Source organism: Aquila chrysaetos, chromosome 2 (genome assembly GCF_900496995.4).
Source record: "Aquila chrysaetos chrysaetos chromosome 2, bAquChr1.4, whole genome shotgun sequence".
In the NCBI taxonomy this organism is placed as follows: Eukaryota; Metazoa; Chordata; class Aves; order Accipitriformes; family Accipitridae; genus Aquila; species Aquila chrysaetos.
In genome coordinates this window covers 61852443-61873582 of record NC_044005.1, presented here as the reverse complement: position 1 = coordinate 61873582, position 21140 = coordinate 61852443, and the positions used below count along the sequence as shown (strand labels likewise).

Genomic DNA, 21140 nt, shown 5'->3' with positions numbered 1-21140 from the left:
AACAATAGTTCCTAAGGAACAATTTAAGCTTCTGTGGATTGATAGAACATCTTTTGGGTCTTCCAAATGGCTTTTCAGCATGCTAACATATTAATCACAGAATCCCAGAATGGTTGAGGCTGGAAGGGACCTCTGGAAGACATCTGGTCCAAATCCCATGCTCAAGCAGGACCACCTACAGACAGATACCCATGTCCAAGCAGCTTGTGACTATCCCCGAGGATGGAGACTTCACAACCTTTCTGGACAACTTGTGCCAGTGCTCAGTGACCCTCACAGTAAAAAAGTGTTTCCTGATATTCAGATGGAGCCTCCTGTGTTTCAGTTTGGGCCCACTGCTTCTGGTCGTGTCACTGGGCACCACTGAAAGTGCCTGGCTCCTTCTGTGCACAGAAGATATTTGTACACATTGATGAGATCCCCCGAGCCTTGTCTTCTCTAGGCTGAGCAGTGCCAGCATTCTCAGCCTTTTTTTTCCTCCTCATATTAGATGTACCAGTCCCTTAATCATCCTAGTGGCCCTTTGCTGGACTCTCTCCAATAGCTCCATGACTCTTCTGTACTAGGGAGTCCAGAACTGGACACAGTACTCCAGACATGGCTTTACCAGTGCTGAGTAGAGGGGAAGGATCACCTCCCTCGACCTCCTGGCAACACTCTTAAAGCCCAGGATACCGTTTAGGCTTCCTTCCCATAGGTCCCACTACTGAACTCCCTGTATTCTTTTAATTCAAAGGCTATCCAGGAGAACCTTCACATTTGTACATGTAGACCCTTATAAGATGTTCAGAGATTGTACACTCTTCCATCTGAAGTGGATCTCTCTGTTTTATAAAAAGTTCTTATTGTAGAACCTCAGTCCCACTGGGTACACTTGAGTCTACTGTGTGTAAGAGTGGTTGCAGACCTGTTAAATTAAGACAGGCCATAACATAATTACATCCCTTTAGAAGTAAGGTATTTTCATACTGTTGTTTCTGAGCAAGTCTGCAACTGGCTGATAAATTCCATTGCTGTTGGGAAATAGGGATTATTTAACAGTAACTCTTCTTCTTTGAACTGAAATGTGGTTTATGTCCACAGAAAATATTTCTTCTGCAAGCTGCCAAATCATCTATGGAAGGACTGAGTTTACTCTTTCTTCAGTTCTCAACCAAGAATTTAATTTCTTCAAGGTTTCTGTGAGAAAACAGTTGGACAGATGATGGGTTGAGAATGTACATCTGTTCTTCAAGGTGTGTTAAAGAACACCCTTAAAATGCTCATTATGCTGTGAGTGACTCCAAGCAGTATTGCTTACAGATCATGATCACTTGGAGAATGATCCTATAGTCCCTTGTTAAATGAAAGCTGAAGCACCACCAAAGCCACATTGTTTTGGTTTCCACAACATGACAAAAATTAACAAATGTATGAAGAACCTCCCTAAAGTCTGCAAGATGGCCACTAATATTGCTAGAGCTAAAGGAGACTCAGCCCTAATCAATACTTCCTTATATCCTGACCAACTTGGACAAGATTCTTAACTGAGTATGTGGTTAAAAAAGCTGTGTTGAAGTGGCCAGTGCTCTGGGTTTTGACAAACACATGAACTCTCCTGAAGGACTGTCCCCAGTCAATGTCAAAAGACAAAGCCCACAACACACCAAAAATATGCAGCAAAGCTTCAGTCTGGGATGCATGCAGTTATGGACAAGACTCTGGCAACACAGCATCTTGAATATTGACCTGGGAAAACCCTAAGTATTCAGGATTGTCCAAAACACAGTATTGTTCTTCTAAGTAGTGATATAAGAAGGACCATCTGTAAGAGCTTGTATAGTCTGGCCCCTTGGGTTTAAAGAATTGCTTGGAGCTTTAATAATAGATAATAGTAACATAAAGACACTAAGAACAGACTCATTCATTCAACAGATTCCCATAGAGGAAGAAGATTTCTCACAAAAGAGGAAGGAGAGAGAAACTCAAACTGCTTCTCTAAATAGGCATTTTATTAGGTACCATCTGCAGTACATTTCTGACACGGAAGGAGTACATATGTAATACTATGAAAGCTACCTGGTGTCTGTGTTGCAAGAAAAAGGGAACAAAGGTTTGAAAGGTGGTGATGATCCAGCTGCTTTAAAGGAAGGGTCTAAGAAAAACATATAGAGTTCTGGGCATTGAAATCAAGAGGCAGAATGTACAAAAAAAACCCAACAAAAAAAACCCAAAGGTTTTTAGGACAACCTGGAACAAGCATTATCCAAAGCAGACGTCCTGTTATACCTTGTGGGTCATTTTTAGCAAGAACATATATTGCCAGAAGTTCCATACCAAAAGTTGCAAAAGTACCACTCACAACCACTTTCATGTCAAAATACCTAACAAGCATGGCTGAACCACATTCTGGCTATAGCCTGGTCTTTCAAATGATCTGTTAAATTTGCTTGTGCAGGGAAAGTAGCCCTATATTCTCTGAACAACCAAATTTGCATTATTTAACTTCAGGTGAATTGTACAGATCCTAGAAGCAGGAGAAAGTCAATACTCAAGAGAGTGGTAACACACAGAACAGACAGCAGGCAATGGTCATAAGGCCAGAAATAACAGAGACTAAATAGAAAACACAGTTCCAAGAGACAGTTCTGTTGTCTTTGTCTTGTCAGTGATCATCTACAATATAAGCATGGCCTTGAAGTATTAAATCTCCTTCCCAGAAAAGGATTCATATTTGCAATTGGTAAAATATCAAGGTATCTGCAGAGTCAGTGACAACAAATCAATGCTTTTCACAGCTGTAGTGTCTTACATGCATATGCAGACCTAAGTCTCACATAAAAGTAAGAAATTGAGTACTGACTACCTATGAACAACTTAAGATATGAATTTACATCCACAAAAGCAAATATTTCATTGTTTGCTTAAGAGCAATGAATAGTACAATAATTCATACAACACTTTCAATCTACTTAAAAAGCATTAAAACCAATAATTCTCCTTATTCTATAATAATTAACTATAAGAAATTCCTATAGTCAAGGATAGCAAAATTTCAGAAATATATGTTTGTTAACTCATAATGTATTCCTAGAGTACGGTATCACACCCCACTTTCTTATAGGTTTGTTCCGTTCCTCACTTACCTGTGTACAATTTGCTTTCAGTCTTCTGGGAAGTGCAAATAGAAGTCTTGGTACTTTCTAAAAAACTGAACATTTTCTGTATTTTCTCGTCCTCAATTTTGTGCAAAAGTTAACCTGCTTTATTTACCTATTTTACTTAAAAATAAGTAAAGTAAAAATAAGATAGCACACTGATACTGACAAATCAAAACAGGTACTGGTATTACTTTCATCTATGCAGAGTTAACTTTTTGCATCATCATCATAGGCTAAGGTTTTGTTCTAGTTTAATTCCTAGGCAACAGGCACTGCATACGCTGCACAACCACAGCAATAACCCTCAAAGATTACATTCTTCATCCCTCTGAAGAAAAAATTCCATACCTGCTTTTCCCCTTTTTCTGAATGCAAAGCAGTTCACCAGCTGGGTTGTGGGTTTTTTTGGGGTTGGGTTGGGTTTTTTTGGTTTTGGGGTTTTTTTTTGGTTGGTTGGGTTTGGGTTGGTTTTTTGTTTGGTTTTTTTTTTTTTTTTGCTATTACGTCAGAGTGCAAGAGACAATCTCAGAGGAATGCAGCTCTGGATTACAAGTTTCAGGTAGCAAAAATCCCTCTTGCTACAAAATAAGAACCTGACCACATAACGAGGTATGTGGTGAAAGTGGCAAATCAGTTTGTGTTGACTAAACCAAGTGAAACAGAGAAGTAAAATGATCAGCTTTAATGATCAAAAGAAAGGCAGCAATATACTAGAGCACTGTATTTAAATTACAAGATCTAACAGTAACTCTACACAGACCTAATTCAACTGAATTACTTCTTCATTCATTGTCTTTATCCCAGCTTCTCAATGTATTCATATTCTTAAGAATTAACACTCAAGTTTGAGGTGAAAAGTGCAATTATTTTTTTTTAATTGCATGCATATATTAACTTTCATAACAAATTTAGGATGATATATACAAGAGTACTACCTGAATAAAACAGTTTGGGGAAATAGAACCACAAGAATTAAAACCTCATGGTTTAAATAGGAATTTGTAGCATGAACTTTACATAAACTTATTTATATCCAAGTTCATTATCATAAGACAATTCAGAGAAAAGATGACAAATTAAGAGTTTTATACAAAACCAATTTGCTAAAAAAAGTAACTACCAATCCAGGATTAGGGAGCGCATAACACATTTGGTAAGATTAAGGCATTTTGAAATTAGGAATAGAAATTTTTTTTTCCCCACCAGAAGTGTTCATTATTTCACTGTAACTCAAAATGTATTTTGACTTATCTTTTGCTCACAAAAAAAAAAAATCTATAACTGTTTACACAAAGTAAATTTATTAACTACTAAAATGCTACTGGTTTTTGATACACCTAGACTCTTCTAAGACTATCTGATAAGATAAAGGATTTAAAACAAAATACTACCCGGTTTTCCCCAATATGCAGAATCCAGTATATTGCTGAAGTGTTTTAAACTAGTTATAATGTGATTCAGAACCTCAAGAAACTATTTTTCATACAAGCAAAACTATTTTATTCTTTGTATACAAGCTACATCTACATTCAACTCAGAAGGATTACTGTAGCTCCTATTGACAAGCCTGAGCTAGCTTAAAACTATCCAGCTTGTTAACAGTTCAACCATGGCTCAGAGAAGCTACCCAAATCAAGGTTTTACAGCCCCATGTCTTCTGTGCCTCCTTCCCTGAGCACTATGCAACTTTTACAATAGCTTTGAACTAGGCAGATTGACAGTTTTACAGATAACTTGGGCACATTTATGTAAACTTTAGTCACATCTCAGACAACCAGTACAGTTTATAATCTCAGAATTTTTTTTTTCAAACTCTGATTGACAGCCCCCATCCTGTACTGAGATTCTTAAAGGTACAAGGCTGATTTCGCACATGGGTTCCTTAAGTCTTTTAAAAGAACTGCATGGACATTCCTTAATAAAAAACATGTTAAAAAGTCATCTTTAACAGCATCGGTTTGAGCTAGCCCTTCTCACTTTGCACTTAGATGGAACGGAAAAGCTTACACAATTATGGAACCTCAACTGTGGTGACAGTGACCTTCACCTCAAGGTGGCAGCTTGTCAAATTGCTATTACTCTCAGCACAGAACTAAGCAATGAAGTTCAGAAAACAAGTATTCATAGCAACTTATGGATCATGCTGCCCATATGTAATACTTGATAGAAGGTTTGGTTTTTTTTTAGTAACAAGGCACTAGGAAAAATATTTGCCTACCAAAGCTTTTAAACTTTCTCATTCATAGAGCTTTGATTTTGAAGTAATTTAAAACTGGTGAAAGCGTGCTAGTGTTTCTTCAGTGCTGAACCATCAGTTATTAGAATAAGTCATTTTGGGTACTCAATGATTAATCAAGAGTCTGTTTTCTTCTTTTCAGCACAGAAATTCAGCTGAGCACAGCTCTGCTACACAAATCAAACATTTCTATTCATTCAAACTTCCTCTTGTAAAATAAAGTTTTTAAGAAATAAATTGATCTATTTTCAGCAGGTTCTTTATGAAAACGTCATTTTTATTAAGTAAGAAAAAAGTTAAATAAGGTATTACACACAGGTCTACTCAAGAGCATCTTGCACTAGAGGCAACAAGGCACTGAAACTTGCTGTGTTGTGTTGCCCTCTTCAGGTCGACAGCATTTACGTTTTCTAGTTCTTTTGCTTGACGAGTCATTGCATTTCAACTTCTTTAATAAAAATTTTCAGATTTGCAGTTTTAAGTAGCAGCTAACTTCACCTTTATCCCACCAGTGCTTGAAGTATTTTTGATCAAAAACCCTACAGAAATAAACTTTACTTTTGGCCTCTATGTCTCCCTAACTTTAATAAAAACCTTGAGTATTATCAAAATATCAGCTAGTGTTTGAAAAGATGACTAAAAAAACAACTTCAGCACTGGTAAGCAAGTCTCATAACAAGAGGCTTAAAGAGCTCAATTGATTCAGCTTACCAAAGAAAACTGAAGCTGCTGAAATCACTCAGTAAGTGAACTTGGAGGTTAGAAAGTCAGATGACTTTAAAGTGGTGGAAGGCGAAACAAAATCTAGAAACTGGAGTTGAACTCAGACAAATTCAGCCTTGAAATGCAGTGGAGGCTTTTCACCCAAAATATAAAAAAGATTTTAATAACCTACTAGCATAAAAGGATGGATTAATTATTACTGGAAGACTTTACAGGTGGACCCAGTATCTTTCCAAAGATCAGTTTTTAATAGCAAGAGAGAAAATAATAGTAATATTATTTTGAGTATATTAAGTTTTGATCAGTTTTTGAGTAGTTGTCATAACATGGGACAAATTGTGATGCTGATTTACATACTTGTAATGGGGTTTGCAATTAATTGAGCTCTGCCAATTAATATGGAAATATGAATAAAATGGAAGCCCAAGCAATGCAAGACCGATTCATTTACTAAGCCAGATATTAATAATGTCTCAGAATATTTCATTTCCCCCTTCCACCTTGCTATTTTTAGAGGACAGGTCATGCTAGACATTTAAATCTATTTAGACATCTCAGTATTGCAACTTTGTCAGAAAGAGCAAAGCGTTAGATTTAACTGATGTATTCTTAAGCATAGAGAATTTCACTCATGTTACTAAGGCCGATAAACATCATAACAATTTGTAACTGTACGACTTAATCACAGTATCTTAAGGGAGTTATGATAGGAAAAACCTGTTCAAAGCTAAGACCTACTATGTAATTAGACAATAAAATTAATAACCTAATCAAAACCCTTAGAAAATAGAGGCAAAGGAATGCTCATTCCAGTACCATAGCATGTCCCAGGACCCAAATAAGGGAACAAGCAAACAAACAATCCCAGATCATCCCCTTTTTGGGCTGGCAAACACCCAACAGCCAGCCTGCCTTAAGCCAAGTGCAACTCCAGAAAAGCTCAGAAGAGCTTGTCATTAATAGCTTTAATGCATTTTCTTTCACATACTTTTGTAATTTTATTATCAAGAATGAAATACTATTTACAACTTTAAATCCTATATACTCATAGGGCAGACTCCAGAGGAAAGGAGGAGACTGATAGGGAGAGAGCAAGCAAGAAAAAGTGGGTGAGCGTTGACACGGGAAGAAAGCAAGATACCAAAACTTGGGGGTGAGTGCAAAGTAAGTGCACAATAACTGAGACTCAGAGTGCTCCCATCTGCAGCGTAAGACAGCAGACAGTACCTCATCAGGGTAGTCTCTATCAGCACATAGGCTCCTCTCCAGTGCCTGATTAACATGCCCCATCACACCACCTGGAGCCAAAGACTGATGAAAACCTCCTGCCATCTATCAGCCATATAGTTTGTTCAATTAGAAAGTGCAAAACTAGCTGGTCTTATAAACATGGGGAAAAAGTCCTCAAGCCAAACTACCTCTAATACTGTACAAGAAAAGCAACACTCTTAAATGCATAATATACTCAAAATAATATTACTATTATTTTCTCTCTTGCTATTAAAGAACAAGTGAAAAAAGCACTCTATCCAACGGTACTATCAGACAGAAAGACAAAAAAGTTTTCGTGCAACTGTCAACTGAAGACACAGCAGCTTATACCTCTGAAGTGATGAAGTGGGGCACCTTTTTTTTTTGACACGTGTAAGTAAAAGTGTCACAAAAATATAATCACTATTTTTAAACCATCCCTGGTAGAAGCTTCCACACCTATGTCAAAGGTTGGTCTGGTGCAAGTTCTATACGACACAGTTTAGACTATGACAGCTGGTAATAAAATCTCCAGGATCTCTTGGCTAACTTTTAAAATTGCAAATGAGTTGATCCTTAGTGATACTCAGTCTTTTTCTTCTTCTACAGTAGATGCCAGGATTCTGGCCCAATCTTAGCTGCTACTCTTAAAAGAAGAGGTGCTGGACAAGGGCTTTTAAAATTACCTGTGGTTAGTTTAGTTCTGACTTACCAAGTAGAACGTTCATATTTTTGCCATCTCTTTCTCCCCCACACACCATCAGATTTGGATACCACGCGAGGTATGATTCATATTATTCTTTAGAAATGTATTTTAATAGACAAGCTTTACAATTGAAAGAGCCTTTGAGTTTTGAAAAAATCAGGCCTTCAGTGAAAAGCACGTCAGATCATTTTATTGCATGCATTTTTTTCTGCAGCAACTCTTCCCAGTCACATTTGATCTTTGCTCAGACTGATTTTTCTTAGTTGATATCATAATCTAGTACATTTCTTTAAAGGAAAACAAATTCACCCACCTCATACTGCCAAAACACAATCTAGGCAGTTCCCTTCACAGAATTTCCTTCTAATAATTTTGGGGTAATGGGAGGTATGGAGACTAAGATGAGGAACTCGCCCCACTGAAGGCAATCCCTAGTAATTCCCTGCCATCCATCTGTATATCCTTAAGTATCTACAAAAACACTATGTGAAAACACATAGGGAATAAATATCCACTGTAATACAAATCCAGGCTAAACTAGCTTTCAGGTATTTATGTAGGGATATGCAAGCTGACTTCTACGAGCACTAATGGAAATTAAATGCAATTGGGGTGGGTTAAATACATCTTAAGAATACTTTTGAATCAGTTACTCCAGCATATGCAAGTCTGTCACTAAGTACTGTAAAATTATGTTAAAACTACAGGAATCAATTCCTTGCTGGGAATCCAATTATAATCTCACCCTTCCTAACACTTTTTGGAAATTCCTTTACATATACAGACTTTTATGATGAGCAGTAATCGGTACACAAACCAACAAACCAAACAAAAAAGCTAGAAACACCTGCATCCACTTTCTAAAAAAGAGGAACATTACTGAAAATATTTAGAAATATTAAGAGCAGCATTACTGAAAATAATATACACCAACCTTCTTAAAGGCTGTCTCAGCATCATCTTTATTTTGTTTGCTCTTCTATTCTTAGTTAGGTATTTTGGGTTTCAACTACAGCAAGTAAGGTTTCCAGTTGAAAAGATAATGAGAATCAGGATAAGTACTACTGGCTAAAGGGATAGATACTACTGAATTAGACTTTTTTTAAAAAAAGCTTTACTAGCATGAAATCATGTGATATCATAGAAAATTTCCCTCATGGCTTAAAGGTCTGTACCATATTCAGACAGCAAAACCTCTATTTCGCAAAGCCATTTACGTGATTTCTATGAAAAGACTTAAAAAACCCCCACCTATCAGAGAACAAGAAAACAACTTAGTTACCAACCAAACAAAATGCTGTGAGTGAACTACTTTTCCTGATACATACTTTTTGATATTTATACAAACCTTGCCATCTGCTATGATCTCTGACAAAATAACTGACTTCCGTTCTCAATCTAGGTTTCACTATGACGGTAAATGTCTTATACCTAACATTAAAAGTTACTTCAGTCCCATTGCAAGATTGTATGGGTTTGTATGGTCATTAGAACCTGTTATAAAGTAGTATCAGACTATTCAGTAATATGAATAAAGGACTTTTGTTTGGTAGTTACAGGTGCAAAACTTAAATATAAATAGATGAAAATGTTTCAAAGACGAAACAGAGCAGAACTGTTTAATTTATGGAGAGGCTACATGAATTCTGTGTAAGCTTTTAACCACACTTATCCCAAACTTCATCATTACCTTAATGCTATAAAAACTAAGGGGACATAAAAAAATTGTAAGGATTCCAAGGAATATGTCTCCCAATAAACTCCTGAGAGAAACAGAGCACTGGTGTATTAAAACAGAAAAAATATTCAAAGATAGTTTTGGATTGTAAAGTACACAATTAGAAGACAAAGGTAAGACCTAGATGCAAGACCTATGCCATTACTTTCACCTTATAATGCCAACAAGAAAAGAAGCCTGGTTGACAGAAAAGAGTTGCTCCTGAAATGTTCGACTTAAACCTTTCAGAGGGCATTTTGCATCCAAAGCAGTCTTCACAGTTAGCAGTTATTTTTAATGACAGAGAATTAGCTTTTTAAATAAAAAAAACAAAACAACCAACAAACATAATCTACACCAGCCTCAGCACATTCTAAAGTATTACATACTTACAACACAATGAATGGTAATTACCTATTAGAATAAATATACTCTATTTTGTCTTTGCTAATTCATACAACTCAATGTTGAGCAAAGATGAGCATACTTAGTTTTACCATAATGTTAGAAAAGGGAACGTATAATTCTGAAAACAGATTATGATATATGACACTTCAGTGGAAGAGTCTGGTAAAAGTGGTTTTATTTCATTGTCTCTTACCTGATAAATTCTAAATGGGATGTATCGAAATCCATTATCTTCTGGAGGATACTCCATGAGTTTTCGATTTATTGCCCAAAACTGCTCAAATTTATCTGAGAAGGTAAAATTAGATTTTGTTAATAACATATATTCTTTTGCAGCTAAAAGAGGTAAATGAGACACAATTGGAACAACATGAAAACTTTTCTTACAGAACTTTGACCTGTATGAATTTATTTTCCCCACATTTCACTTTGCTATTTAGCCTGAAGCCAAAGGTAAGTAATCTGCATTCTCCTATGAAAACAGTGATGTGGCAACTTCCTGAACTGAAAGAGAAGGCAACTTGAATTCGTATCGTATCTCCCACTGTTAGGGAAATATTGGGCCACAAATTATGGATTTCATTACCTCAATTAACAGTGCCTGTTTCTCTACCCCCTGCTGCTACTAGTACACAATGTCTCACAGTTTGTTAAAAACATCTAATTGTTCTTAACTATAAATGAACAGTAGGTGTGAAGTATAGAGAAACTAAAGCAGTAGAAAAACTTCTTGATGAGTTTACACTTGGATATGTAAATCTTAAAATAATCTGCAACAACGTATGATACAATCAGAAAATATACTGCCAGCTTCATGACACAACCTGAAAATAAAAGTCTAAGTTTGAAACACATTTTTTTTAGTATTATCCAAGTAACTAGGTTTAGTAAAGTAGCCCAGGGCAGCACACCATTTCATCCTGTTCAGACATCACAAGAACTGAATAGTTTATTTTGCTTAAAACGTATTAAGGACAGCATAGGTCTAGAGCAGTAAAGTCTTTTATACATGCAAATCAACTATTCAAATCAAGCAAACAACAAATACCAAAAGTTACAGAAAGGAACATCAAGAGCTAAGATGAATAAAGCCGCTGCTAGCCTTATTGAAGAAGGCAGCTTTAGAAGGGGAAGAGCAAGGGATAGATTTCCTTATAGGCCCTAACTCTGCAAGACACCAAACACAGCGGATGTTTCTTCAGAAGGAACACGCAGTCTCCAATTTTCCCTCCTCGACACAACGTTCGGCCGAGTCTGAAGAAGCCTGGAGGTATAACCATTACAGAATTCAGCCACCCTGAAGCAAGGTAAAATTCAGAAATCTATTCGCGGAACAAAGGTTCTTCCCACTTCCAAAACTGCTGATAACAATTCAAGCAATTGCATAAAATTAAGAGTCTGAGGTTTGCTTCACTCCAGCATAGAGCACAGATGCCTGTCAGTGCACTAAAAAACATAGTCAATACATATTGCAGGATTTATAACACGTTGCTTTTCCTGACTGAATGTGACACAAGGCAGGAATCTCCAAGAAGCCATAAACAAACTCCTGCCGGGTATTCCACAGGAGCGTTTCCCGATACTTATCTCGGAAAGTACTTCCGCACCCTTGTTTCCCGATTAGCAGCAAGCACCTCTTGACAAGCACTTACCGGAGCTGCAGTCAGCACCACCGCAGAGCAGCTGCCCGAGGTGCAGGCTGCCCCAGGTACCCCCCAGCTCACCCGCTGGCACGCTCAGCAGGCGGCAGACACAGCCACCACCCTGGAGCTGACTGCACCCAAGCAAGCCTGCATGTGGGAACCCCAGCCTACGGAGTGAGGGGTTTACTCTTACAACGTCCGACACGCAGAACGACTGCGTCCTCCTCACGAACGCCGTCAGCGGGAAGGTGAAGATTTAGCATACTTCCCTCATCCTTGGAGGCAGCGCGGAGAACGGCTTGCAGCTTTCACTACACATTGTGTGGACAGGCATCCTACAGTAGGCACCGATCGATTTATATTTCAACTGCCACTTCTGACCATAAACTCAGTTGATAAAACTATTAATTATGGCGACACACAAAACAAAACAGTCAAGGCCTACTTAAGCTAGTGAGCTTCAGCAGACTCTTAAACAAGGAATCTACGTATTTGGAGACATCCTACCTGAGGAAAAAATAAAACAAACATTAACTTCATTTACTTGTTTAATGCTCATATTACAGTAACTAGGAAAGTTGGGTGAACAGCTTACTGTCCTCAGAATTCAACAGAGATGAGCAACGCACCTGATGGATCAAAAGAACAAGAAATTCTTAACAAATAACAGACTTACGGTAGGAGCTTAAGTACAGGCATTGGAACAGGCTGCCCAAGGAAGTGGTGAAGTCACCATCCCTGGAGGTGTTCAAAAAACACGTAGACAAGGCACTTCAAGACATGGTTTAGTGGGCATGGTGGTGTTGGGCTGACGGTTGGAGTCAATGATCTTAAAGGTCTTTTCCAACCTAAACGATTCTATGATTCTATATTGTCCCTTGTGGCATATATGGCAAACAAGTGAATCTCTGAAGGACAAAAAAAAGTGAAACAGTGGTAACGTACAGTTAACTCACTTCTGTTCTTCATTCGAGCTTCCTCACCTCCCAGAAATCATGCAGATGATCTTATTTAAGGCAGGTAAATTTACACTTCTCAGATTATTCTCTGAACACTCAGACAATGCTCAAGACAATTGACTGTTTTATCAAGATGTTTAAATTTCTAACAGTTTCTGTAGTTTCTAAATATAACAGCAATAAATCTGCAAGAGTTGAATGATGAACTTGTTACATTTTGTAATGAAGTATGTTCTGTCAATTCACCTGATACCCTAGGGAATGAAAAAAACTTTCTAGTAAATTAGCTAGACATAATGGAGTCAGACATCTTAAGACGCATCTCCACCATGTGTACAGCACTGTCTGAAGACATCTAAGCTACTTCATCCTCATAACCTTATACCACTGTCCTCCAAACATCTTTCCACGGATACAGTATTTTTACTACAGGAAACTGAGTTTGGTGTAAAAAAGTTAACAAAAATTTTTGAAGCGAGCAGCAGGAAAAGGCTATCCAGTTTGCATACTGATACATAAGACCTGGCAAGAGCTTTTATTAGTATTAGGAGCACTGGCTGAATACCAGAATCCTAAAGCTCCAAAATACAAAATCCAAAAATAACTGCTTTCACAGAACCCTTAAGGCTCAAAGCTTAAAAGAAACAAACAAAACCCCCAACATCTGCCCCCAATCCCCTTGAAAATATAAGTGAAAGGATTCATCATTCTCCCATTTTTGTGTGTCAGTACCTGCTATTTATGCAAAACAGACTTAAGGAAGCTATTAATGCTACGACAAGCTATAAGAATTAATTAGAGCTTTGGCTAGACAGAACTTAAAGACAGAAGGTGCTGGCCGAAAGTTTGACAATCAAAACAAAACTGAGTTTTCACCAAGCCTGTAAACAAGGAAGAGTACCTATCAGCAAAAGCACTTTACACACTCATCTCCCTCCCTTGTGAAAAGCTTATGCAGTCTACATATCTAAACTCCCATAATAGTCAAATCTGATTACTTTTGTTTTCCACAACCCACCTGTTTTTAAGAAAGTGCTTGATCGATGTGTTAAAGAGTTTCTGTATTAGCAAAAAACAGTACTTGCAAAAGGCAGATGTTCATATCTGAATAACAATATTTAAAGTAATGGCAATAAGATTCGAACAGAAGTGAGATTATTGACAGTATAAAAGTTTCAGATGACTCTACTAATCATATTTCTTAAACAAGAGAGGATGGTTGCTATGTAACTTTGCCTAAAGTAAAATATAAAAACTTTCCTATTTTATGACAAAAGTCAGAAAGTTAATAACCAAATAATGGAGAGATCCAGTTGAAGCTAAGTTGATCAGCTAAGTCAGTTATATTTATAAATATTCATTTATTAGAAACGCAGTCACTGAATGACCAAACAGACAGACATTAGCCTTCAGTACTAGAGATGCACAGAATCCAAGGAGATCTTTGAAAATATCTATTTACATATATAGAAATAGTATGAGTTGGCAAAACTACAAGGACTTAATGTCATCCACAGCAATAATCTCAGTACACAAATTCATTAAGCAACAAATTAAACCTCAAACAAATTTACGAACACAGTGTGCCACATTATGCATTTAGGGTTCAGAAATCTATCACTGGAATTGTTCATGCCTTTAAAGCGACCTTTAAAACAGTTTAAAAAAAAAAAAAAAGACTGTTACAGAGGAACACTTTGAGAGTTGTTGTTTCCTCCATTACGCAAGACTGCAGATCCTTTAGCAGTCACTGAAATTAATCCAAATTTATAACTCTTATGTTAAGAAGTTGTTGGTAACGCCAGGCACATTTTGTTGTTAATAGACAGTAACTGCTGAACCTTTTACTATTAAGCAGTATTAACTAAGGATTAGTCTAGGCTGAAATTTTGAAGGCTGGACCTCTTTCTCAGGCTGAGACCTGTGGGCAATGTTCTTCAGACAACCAGAAAAATTAGTTTCACTTGCACTAGCGTCTCACAGTCATTCTCTGAAACTCAAGTGCTGTCATGCTTCAACCAACTTGAAATTTCACATGGATCTTGATGTTAGATGCATCTCTTCCACCCACCTGACTCTATGAAAATGGTAACCAGGATGGATCACTGAGAGGGTAAAGGGCACTGCTCAAGTGCTTGCAATCACCATACGCATGTCAATGCAGCATAGCTTTAAATCAGCATACACAAAGAATATGGGCAATTATCACGGAATGAGAAATTATACCTACAAGTAACTTGCAATAAGACACAGTGGTCACAGCACATGGCCAGTTAAAATGGAGTTCCCACTGTAGAACAGTGGGCAAAGAACTAAAAATCCTCACCCTAATCTTAAAATTTATCATCAGAAATATCTTAATAATAAGGATTTATTTTGTTTCTGTATTTGACAGTGATGCAACTGCTATCAGAGTACTGACTCCAGAATTGGATCTATTTCAAGAAGGCTGCGGACAGGGTTTAAATAATAGAAAGAATTAATGCAAAATCAAGGAAAAAATTGTTTAAATGAAAAAAGGAAATGGTAATTCATGGCTTTTCTCTTCCAGTATCTTTTTAGAAAGTCAAAGAAGTGAACAAACAGGTGTAGCCCTCAGGGTAGCACACAGGCATGATTTTTTGTCTGGACTATTCATGCTTTCGTCTTAAAGCCATCTAGTTGTATAAATTAAAAAAAATGCTTGGAATTGAATTGTATCACTGGCTCTATGCAAGCAATACCAATTTGCAGCTTGCATGAAAATGTGTCCAACCCTTAAGTCTAAAAACACAAAACTTTTGTTTATTCCTAGTGGTTCACCACTGTCTAATAACCATAAGAACCATAGAAATGATGCACAGCTCTAAGTACTTGGGCAGAATCAACCATAGCATTAAATAAGAGACAAAAGACTCTCCAGCTGATGAATCAGAACCATAGAATAACTTTAGATTGGAAGTGCCTTTGGAGATCAGGCTTTGGAATAAAAGCTCCTGCCTCAAAAAAAGAGCCGTCTACAAAAGTTAAATGAGTTTGCTCAAGGCCTTGCCCAGTCAAGTTTTGACTGTCTCCACGGCTTTCCACTCAACCACTTTCATTCCCCCCACCCTAAGAGCCCATCAGACTTCCTCCTGCTGCAACTCCTAACCGTTTTCCTTTGTAATTGCCCAACTCCACTGCCAATGGAGGCATGTCTGAGAGGAGTCTGACTCCATCTGCTCTACGAGCCTTCCTTTTAGGTAGCGGAAAGCAGCTATTAGATCCATCTTCAGCCTCCTCATCTTCAAGCTAAACAAGGCAGCTCCCCCGCTCTCTTCTAACACAGCATATGCTCCAGCCCCTAATCATCCTAGCAGCACTCTGCTGGACTCTCTTCTGTTTGCCCACATTTCTTTTGTCTTGGGGTCCCAAAGAGGACACAGCATTCCCAGTGCAGCTTTACAAGTGCTGAGCCGAGGGGATGAATTACCCGCCATCTGGCTATATTCTAGGGGGCACAAGGGCTAAAGCAGCTCCCTGGTTAATCTTCATTCCTGCAACACCACACGACAGGCTTTTCATTCAGCTTGTTGTTCACCATTACCCACTTCCACAAAGCTGCTTCCCAGTCAGTCCCTAGCCTGCCCTTGTGTATGGGGTTTTTCCTGTCCCTCGTGCAGGACTTTGCACTTGCATCTGTCAGCTCCAGGAGGCTCTGCCTGCCTACTGCTCCAGCTCGTCACGCTGAATGGCAGATCCACACTCCTGTCTATCAACCGCTCCCACCAAGTTTTTCTTCCAGTCGTAAACAAACTCAGTAAGGGTTTAAGCTGTCACATACGTATAATCAAATAAACTGCACTGTACCAAGAGCTACAGGTGCAAGTCAAGGATACAAAGTGTATTTTCTTAACATTAAAGCAAGGATATTTTCTACTGACTTCTGCTCTAACAAGCATTACATTTAACTGCTACAGCCAGAAAGGAGTCTTCTCAACACTGAGTATCAATTCTACTTCCACATTGTTTCCAAGAAGACTAAGACTCTACATGCATACATAGTTCTGCTGACTGGTGAGCAATTTTAACCAGTTTTATAAAAAGTTAAATTTTGCGCTGTACGCCTCAAGCATGAAGCAGCTTTGTTGATGAAAGATAAATATTTTAAACACTTCAAAACTAACATACCATGCTATTCAGAAACAGTATTTACAACGGGTTATTCTCATTTCTCAGCTCTTTAAAGACCTGCCTCTAAACGACTTTAGGCCATCTAAACTCATTGTTCTTATTCTTATACAATAAACCCACAAATAATTACAATTATCAAGGACTTCAGGAAGACTGATACGTATTTGATTCCTGCTGACTACTACAGTTCAGTGCCAGCCTTTCTGAGTACACAGTTTGAAATACTACTATGGCATAATTAAAATGTAAGATTATTTTTTTTCTTTTGTATTTTACACATTGCCACCAGCCACAGTTAAAATATTCTTGCTGTTAAACACTTAAGTTACTTGGGCATTTCAACAGATCATGGTATATAATACAAACCCACAGCTGAAGAGGGCACACAAGTTTACTAGTCTTTTCAGACTATCTTCAGGCACAAGTAACTATCAGATATGGAGAGACAGGACCTTAGAACTGTTTTGACTTAATTCAAGTGACAAAAGCTAGCTACAGAAATATGTGGAAATGTTCTTCACATCACAGATAGCAAAGTGACAATATTCAGCATGAATGCACACATCTGAAGTAGTCATAATTTTGCCTTGCAATTACACAACAGTTATTACCTGAAATATCACCACCGCATGATGCGCCCATTAATCTTACATACCCTCCAAATTCGCATTCAGCTAGCATGTTATTATATAATACCACAGGAAAGCAGTAGAGGTAGTAAAATTTGAAAGTGAAAAACAAACAGGCTTTACTCGGCCTGTCCATGCTACATAAGACATGAAATCACCACAAAAGTAAACACCATGCTAACTAGCTCAAGTATTATTAATATTCAAGTACAGTGATACAGGCCTTAAGGTAGGCTACCTAGGTCCGTCACTCCCTTTTTAGTACTATTATCATGTAAAAAATGTAAATCAATTTAATTCTGCTTGCCTATGTGCATTATAACAAATTTCCAACAGCAGTGTTTACAACCAGAGAACAATTAGGAGAAACTTCTTTATGTATAGTTAGCTGTAAATTCTCGTTTAAAAAAATATTAATTCATAAGCCACACGATAAATTGACCTACAGATGCAACACAAGAAAAAAGGGGGGATCGCTCCCCTAACACTGTACAATTAGGTTTGAGATCAGTGTATTTAACACATTTAATTTTATGCTGTAATTTATCCGTTAGATTTTATAGCAAAGCAGTGTTCTCAAGATAAAGAAATAAAAGCATATTGCTTAAGTTTTGCAGGTTAGCAGGACATTTTGAAAACTGTATGACAAAGCAGCATTTCACGCTTCAGATTATCTGTCAGACCCCAAAATGCCTTTCCCCGTTTTCTTTCAATATACACAAGGGAGCCATACCTTACCAACATTCTTTTCACTTATTAAACGTACTCACAAAACAGAAGTTTCACTTTAAGTACACTGTTTCCTTAACACCACCTCCCTTCATTTCTAGGTCATCAATTTACCTGGAAAAGGTTTGGGGGGGGGGCAGGGGGAATCATCAAAATGGACTACTTTCTTTCCTTTATTCAAATATGAAAATGCTACCAAATTTACCTACCAAATGTAAGCTTTCTGTGTAGCCTAAAAGCAGCTGATCTCAGTAGGCATTGTCATTTAAGCTAAAAAGAAAGCTCTGATAACTATTAAACAAAAATGTGTAATCCACTTTTGAAACACATAACCCACAGGTTGTGTAGGAAGAGCAGCAGGGCTTGTTACAGACTTCCCTGAGTAAGTCAAAGGGAAAAGGACCCCTGACAATTTTACCCATCCTCCAGTTCTCTGCTCCAACTCTAGATAGCCTGGGTATTTTAATACCTTCTTTGCCTCTGATTATGCTCTGTTTATATACATGAAAATAGAGCAGCATATCTCCATATAACTCACTAACCTACTTTGCCTGCCCCATACTATGCTTTTTCTAAAATACAGCTTTTCTTAAATGTTAAGGAACCTTTATATTAATGCATTGGTACAATTCAGGAGTTTACTAGCAGAAAGAAAGCATTTCAAAATGCAAAGCAAAAAACCCTCAACAACTAAAGAAAGTTAATTTTTAAAATGAAGTCCATTTTTTAGAGACAGTATACTCTGAAATTTAGTTAGACCTTACACATCTGTCAGGAATGACATATTTTGAGGGGGAAGGGGAGGAAGGAAAGCAGGAGGCAGTAAAAAAATAAAGGTTCTGCATCACTTACACCTAAGTAAAATAGATTTAGAGAAATACAGTCAAAGATTCTCTCTATCTGAATACAAGTATACTAAATACCTGAAAAAACTACAGAAGACAGGAGGAGTGAAGGTAGAAAGCCAACTTATCTGTGATTCAAGTTGAAGATGAAAGGCACACCTGCTTCAGTAGGAAGCCTGGAAGGTGGCTGTATTTCCGAAGAAATGGTAACATTCCAGGAGGAAGAGAGTCAAAATGAAGACAAAACACAAAGCCCTTGAAACTGCAACAGGTATATAAATCCAAACTCTCCAATATATATGAATAGATTATATGGTTGACAGATTACCTGGGCCAAAGATGCAGACACCTCCGACAGAGTTTGACAGTTTTCATTAGACACATGGACACCTAACACAAGATGGTGAAAACACTAGGAAGCATGTCTATCTTTCCCTGTCAACCTATCTCTAGGCAACCTCCTCTCATGGTGGAGACTTCAATATAAAGTAGCATTGTGAGTGCTGGGTTACCTTTTGCTTTCCTCCCCTTTCTGCCTTTGTGCAGTCCATGTCCTCCTTTGAGACCCACTGATTCTCACTGGCCTCACAAACCCAGCAGCTCTGCTCTGCCCCCTTGTTGACAGCAGAGTGGAGAAAGCCAAGGGGGGAATTCAGGCTGCCATCAACTCCCCACCTTTGCACTGCGACAAAGGGCAGCTATGCAAGTAGGCACCAGGCGAACACAAAAGAGTAACAAGGCAAAAGCCTGTTTTGGGGGGATGACAGTTTAGAATCATGATACTGCACCCATTCAGGTGGGAGCATTAGTTCAGTCATTTGTGCAGAAAGGGTAACAAGCCAGTAAACACTGCAGAACTAACACTAAAGTCTAGGCCACAATCCATTACCAGAAAAAAGCCCCACAACCAAATCCCATACAAAAACCACCACCACCAAAAAAAAAACCCCAACCCTGGGAAGGCCTGCTCTGATGCACCTGATTCATTCTGCAGGTCCAGCCTGCCTGAACCTAGCCCCAGCTCAGCACCAAAACAGTGCTGGGCTGACTTTGTGCAGAGCTATTTGAATCTGTCTACTCCACACCCCACCGGGTTCCATAACATTGGCAACCCCAACGTTTGGTGTATGCCATGCTATCTTAACTCCAGAATAAGCAGGTATTGACACTAATTATAAGAAAACTTGATGCATTTCCAGAAATTTTTAACCACCAGCCCAGGAAAGTAGTGACTCGGGGTTTTTTTAATACTCTTTTAACCAGTACACCCATTTTCAAAGCTCAAAAGGATTGTTTAGTCTTTCTTCACAGTTAACCAAATCTCTACACATAGAACATGGAAAGATATTACCATTTTGGTAGCGAGACACTGAAGAAGAAAAAAAGATGGCTTTGTGATTTAAAAACTAATGGCTTTTTCATTCATTCGCCTGTTAAATTAGGCAACATGTACTTAGAAAATCTTCAGGAATTTAAGTTTCAAATGATCAGTTGAGATTACTGTTCAGCTACCAAAGCATGCTCATCATCTTGGACTGACATGAAGAACAGCATCGCTCCCATCAGTTCTCTGCAGAGAAACATACATATCAAACCTAAGTGGGCCATATATACACAGCACAGAAGAGATGCTGATAATGTATGACACCACTATTTCTTTTTGGCAGTTCAAACGTTTCTAAACAGGAATGTGATAACCCAGAAAAAACATGACTTCTGCCCCTCAAAAACCCAGGTCTGGTTTAGATACAATTTAGAAATAAATGCAAGACAAGACAGGCCTGATTCTGTCAGTAAGACAAGAAAGAGATCACATGCATTAAAAGATAAAATATTGCATGTTCTGAATGTTTGCAGGGTTTTTCTCCTTTAATAAGAACAATTCAATATGGCCACTTTTGGTAAGCCCTACTGTATGAATAAGCATTACATTCTTTTTCCATAATATTTTCAGTAAAATAATGACTTCATTATATTTTATAATACATAAAGAAGCCTTAAA

At 37.8% G+C, this 21140-nt stretch overlaps 1 protein-coding gene across 3 annotated transcripts in view; it reads right to left on the bottom strand.

The window, feature by feature from the left end:
* The window catches only part of ATG5 (autophagy related 5), an 84722-nt gene that overhangs the window by 38294 nt on the left and 25288 nt on the right, over positions 1-21140 (bottom strand). For all 3 annotated transcript variants that reach the window (XM_030000668.1, XM_030000657.2, XM_030000688.2), the window contains one exon: positions 10375-10469. In XM_030000668.1, the coding sequence (XP_029856528.1) occupies positions 10375-10469 (95 nt within the window). The remainder of the gene's footprint in view (positions 1-10374; positions 10470-21140) is intronic.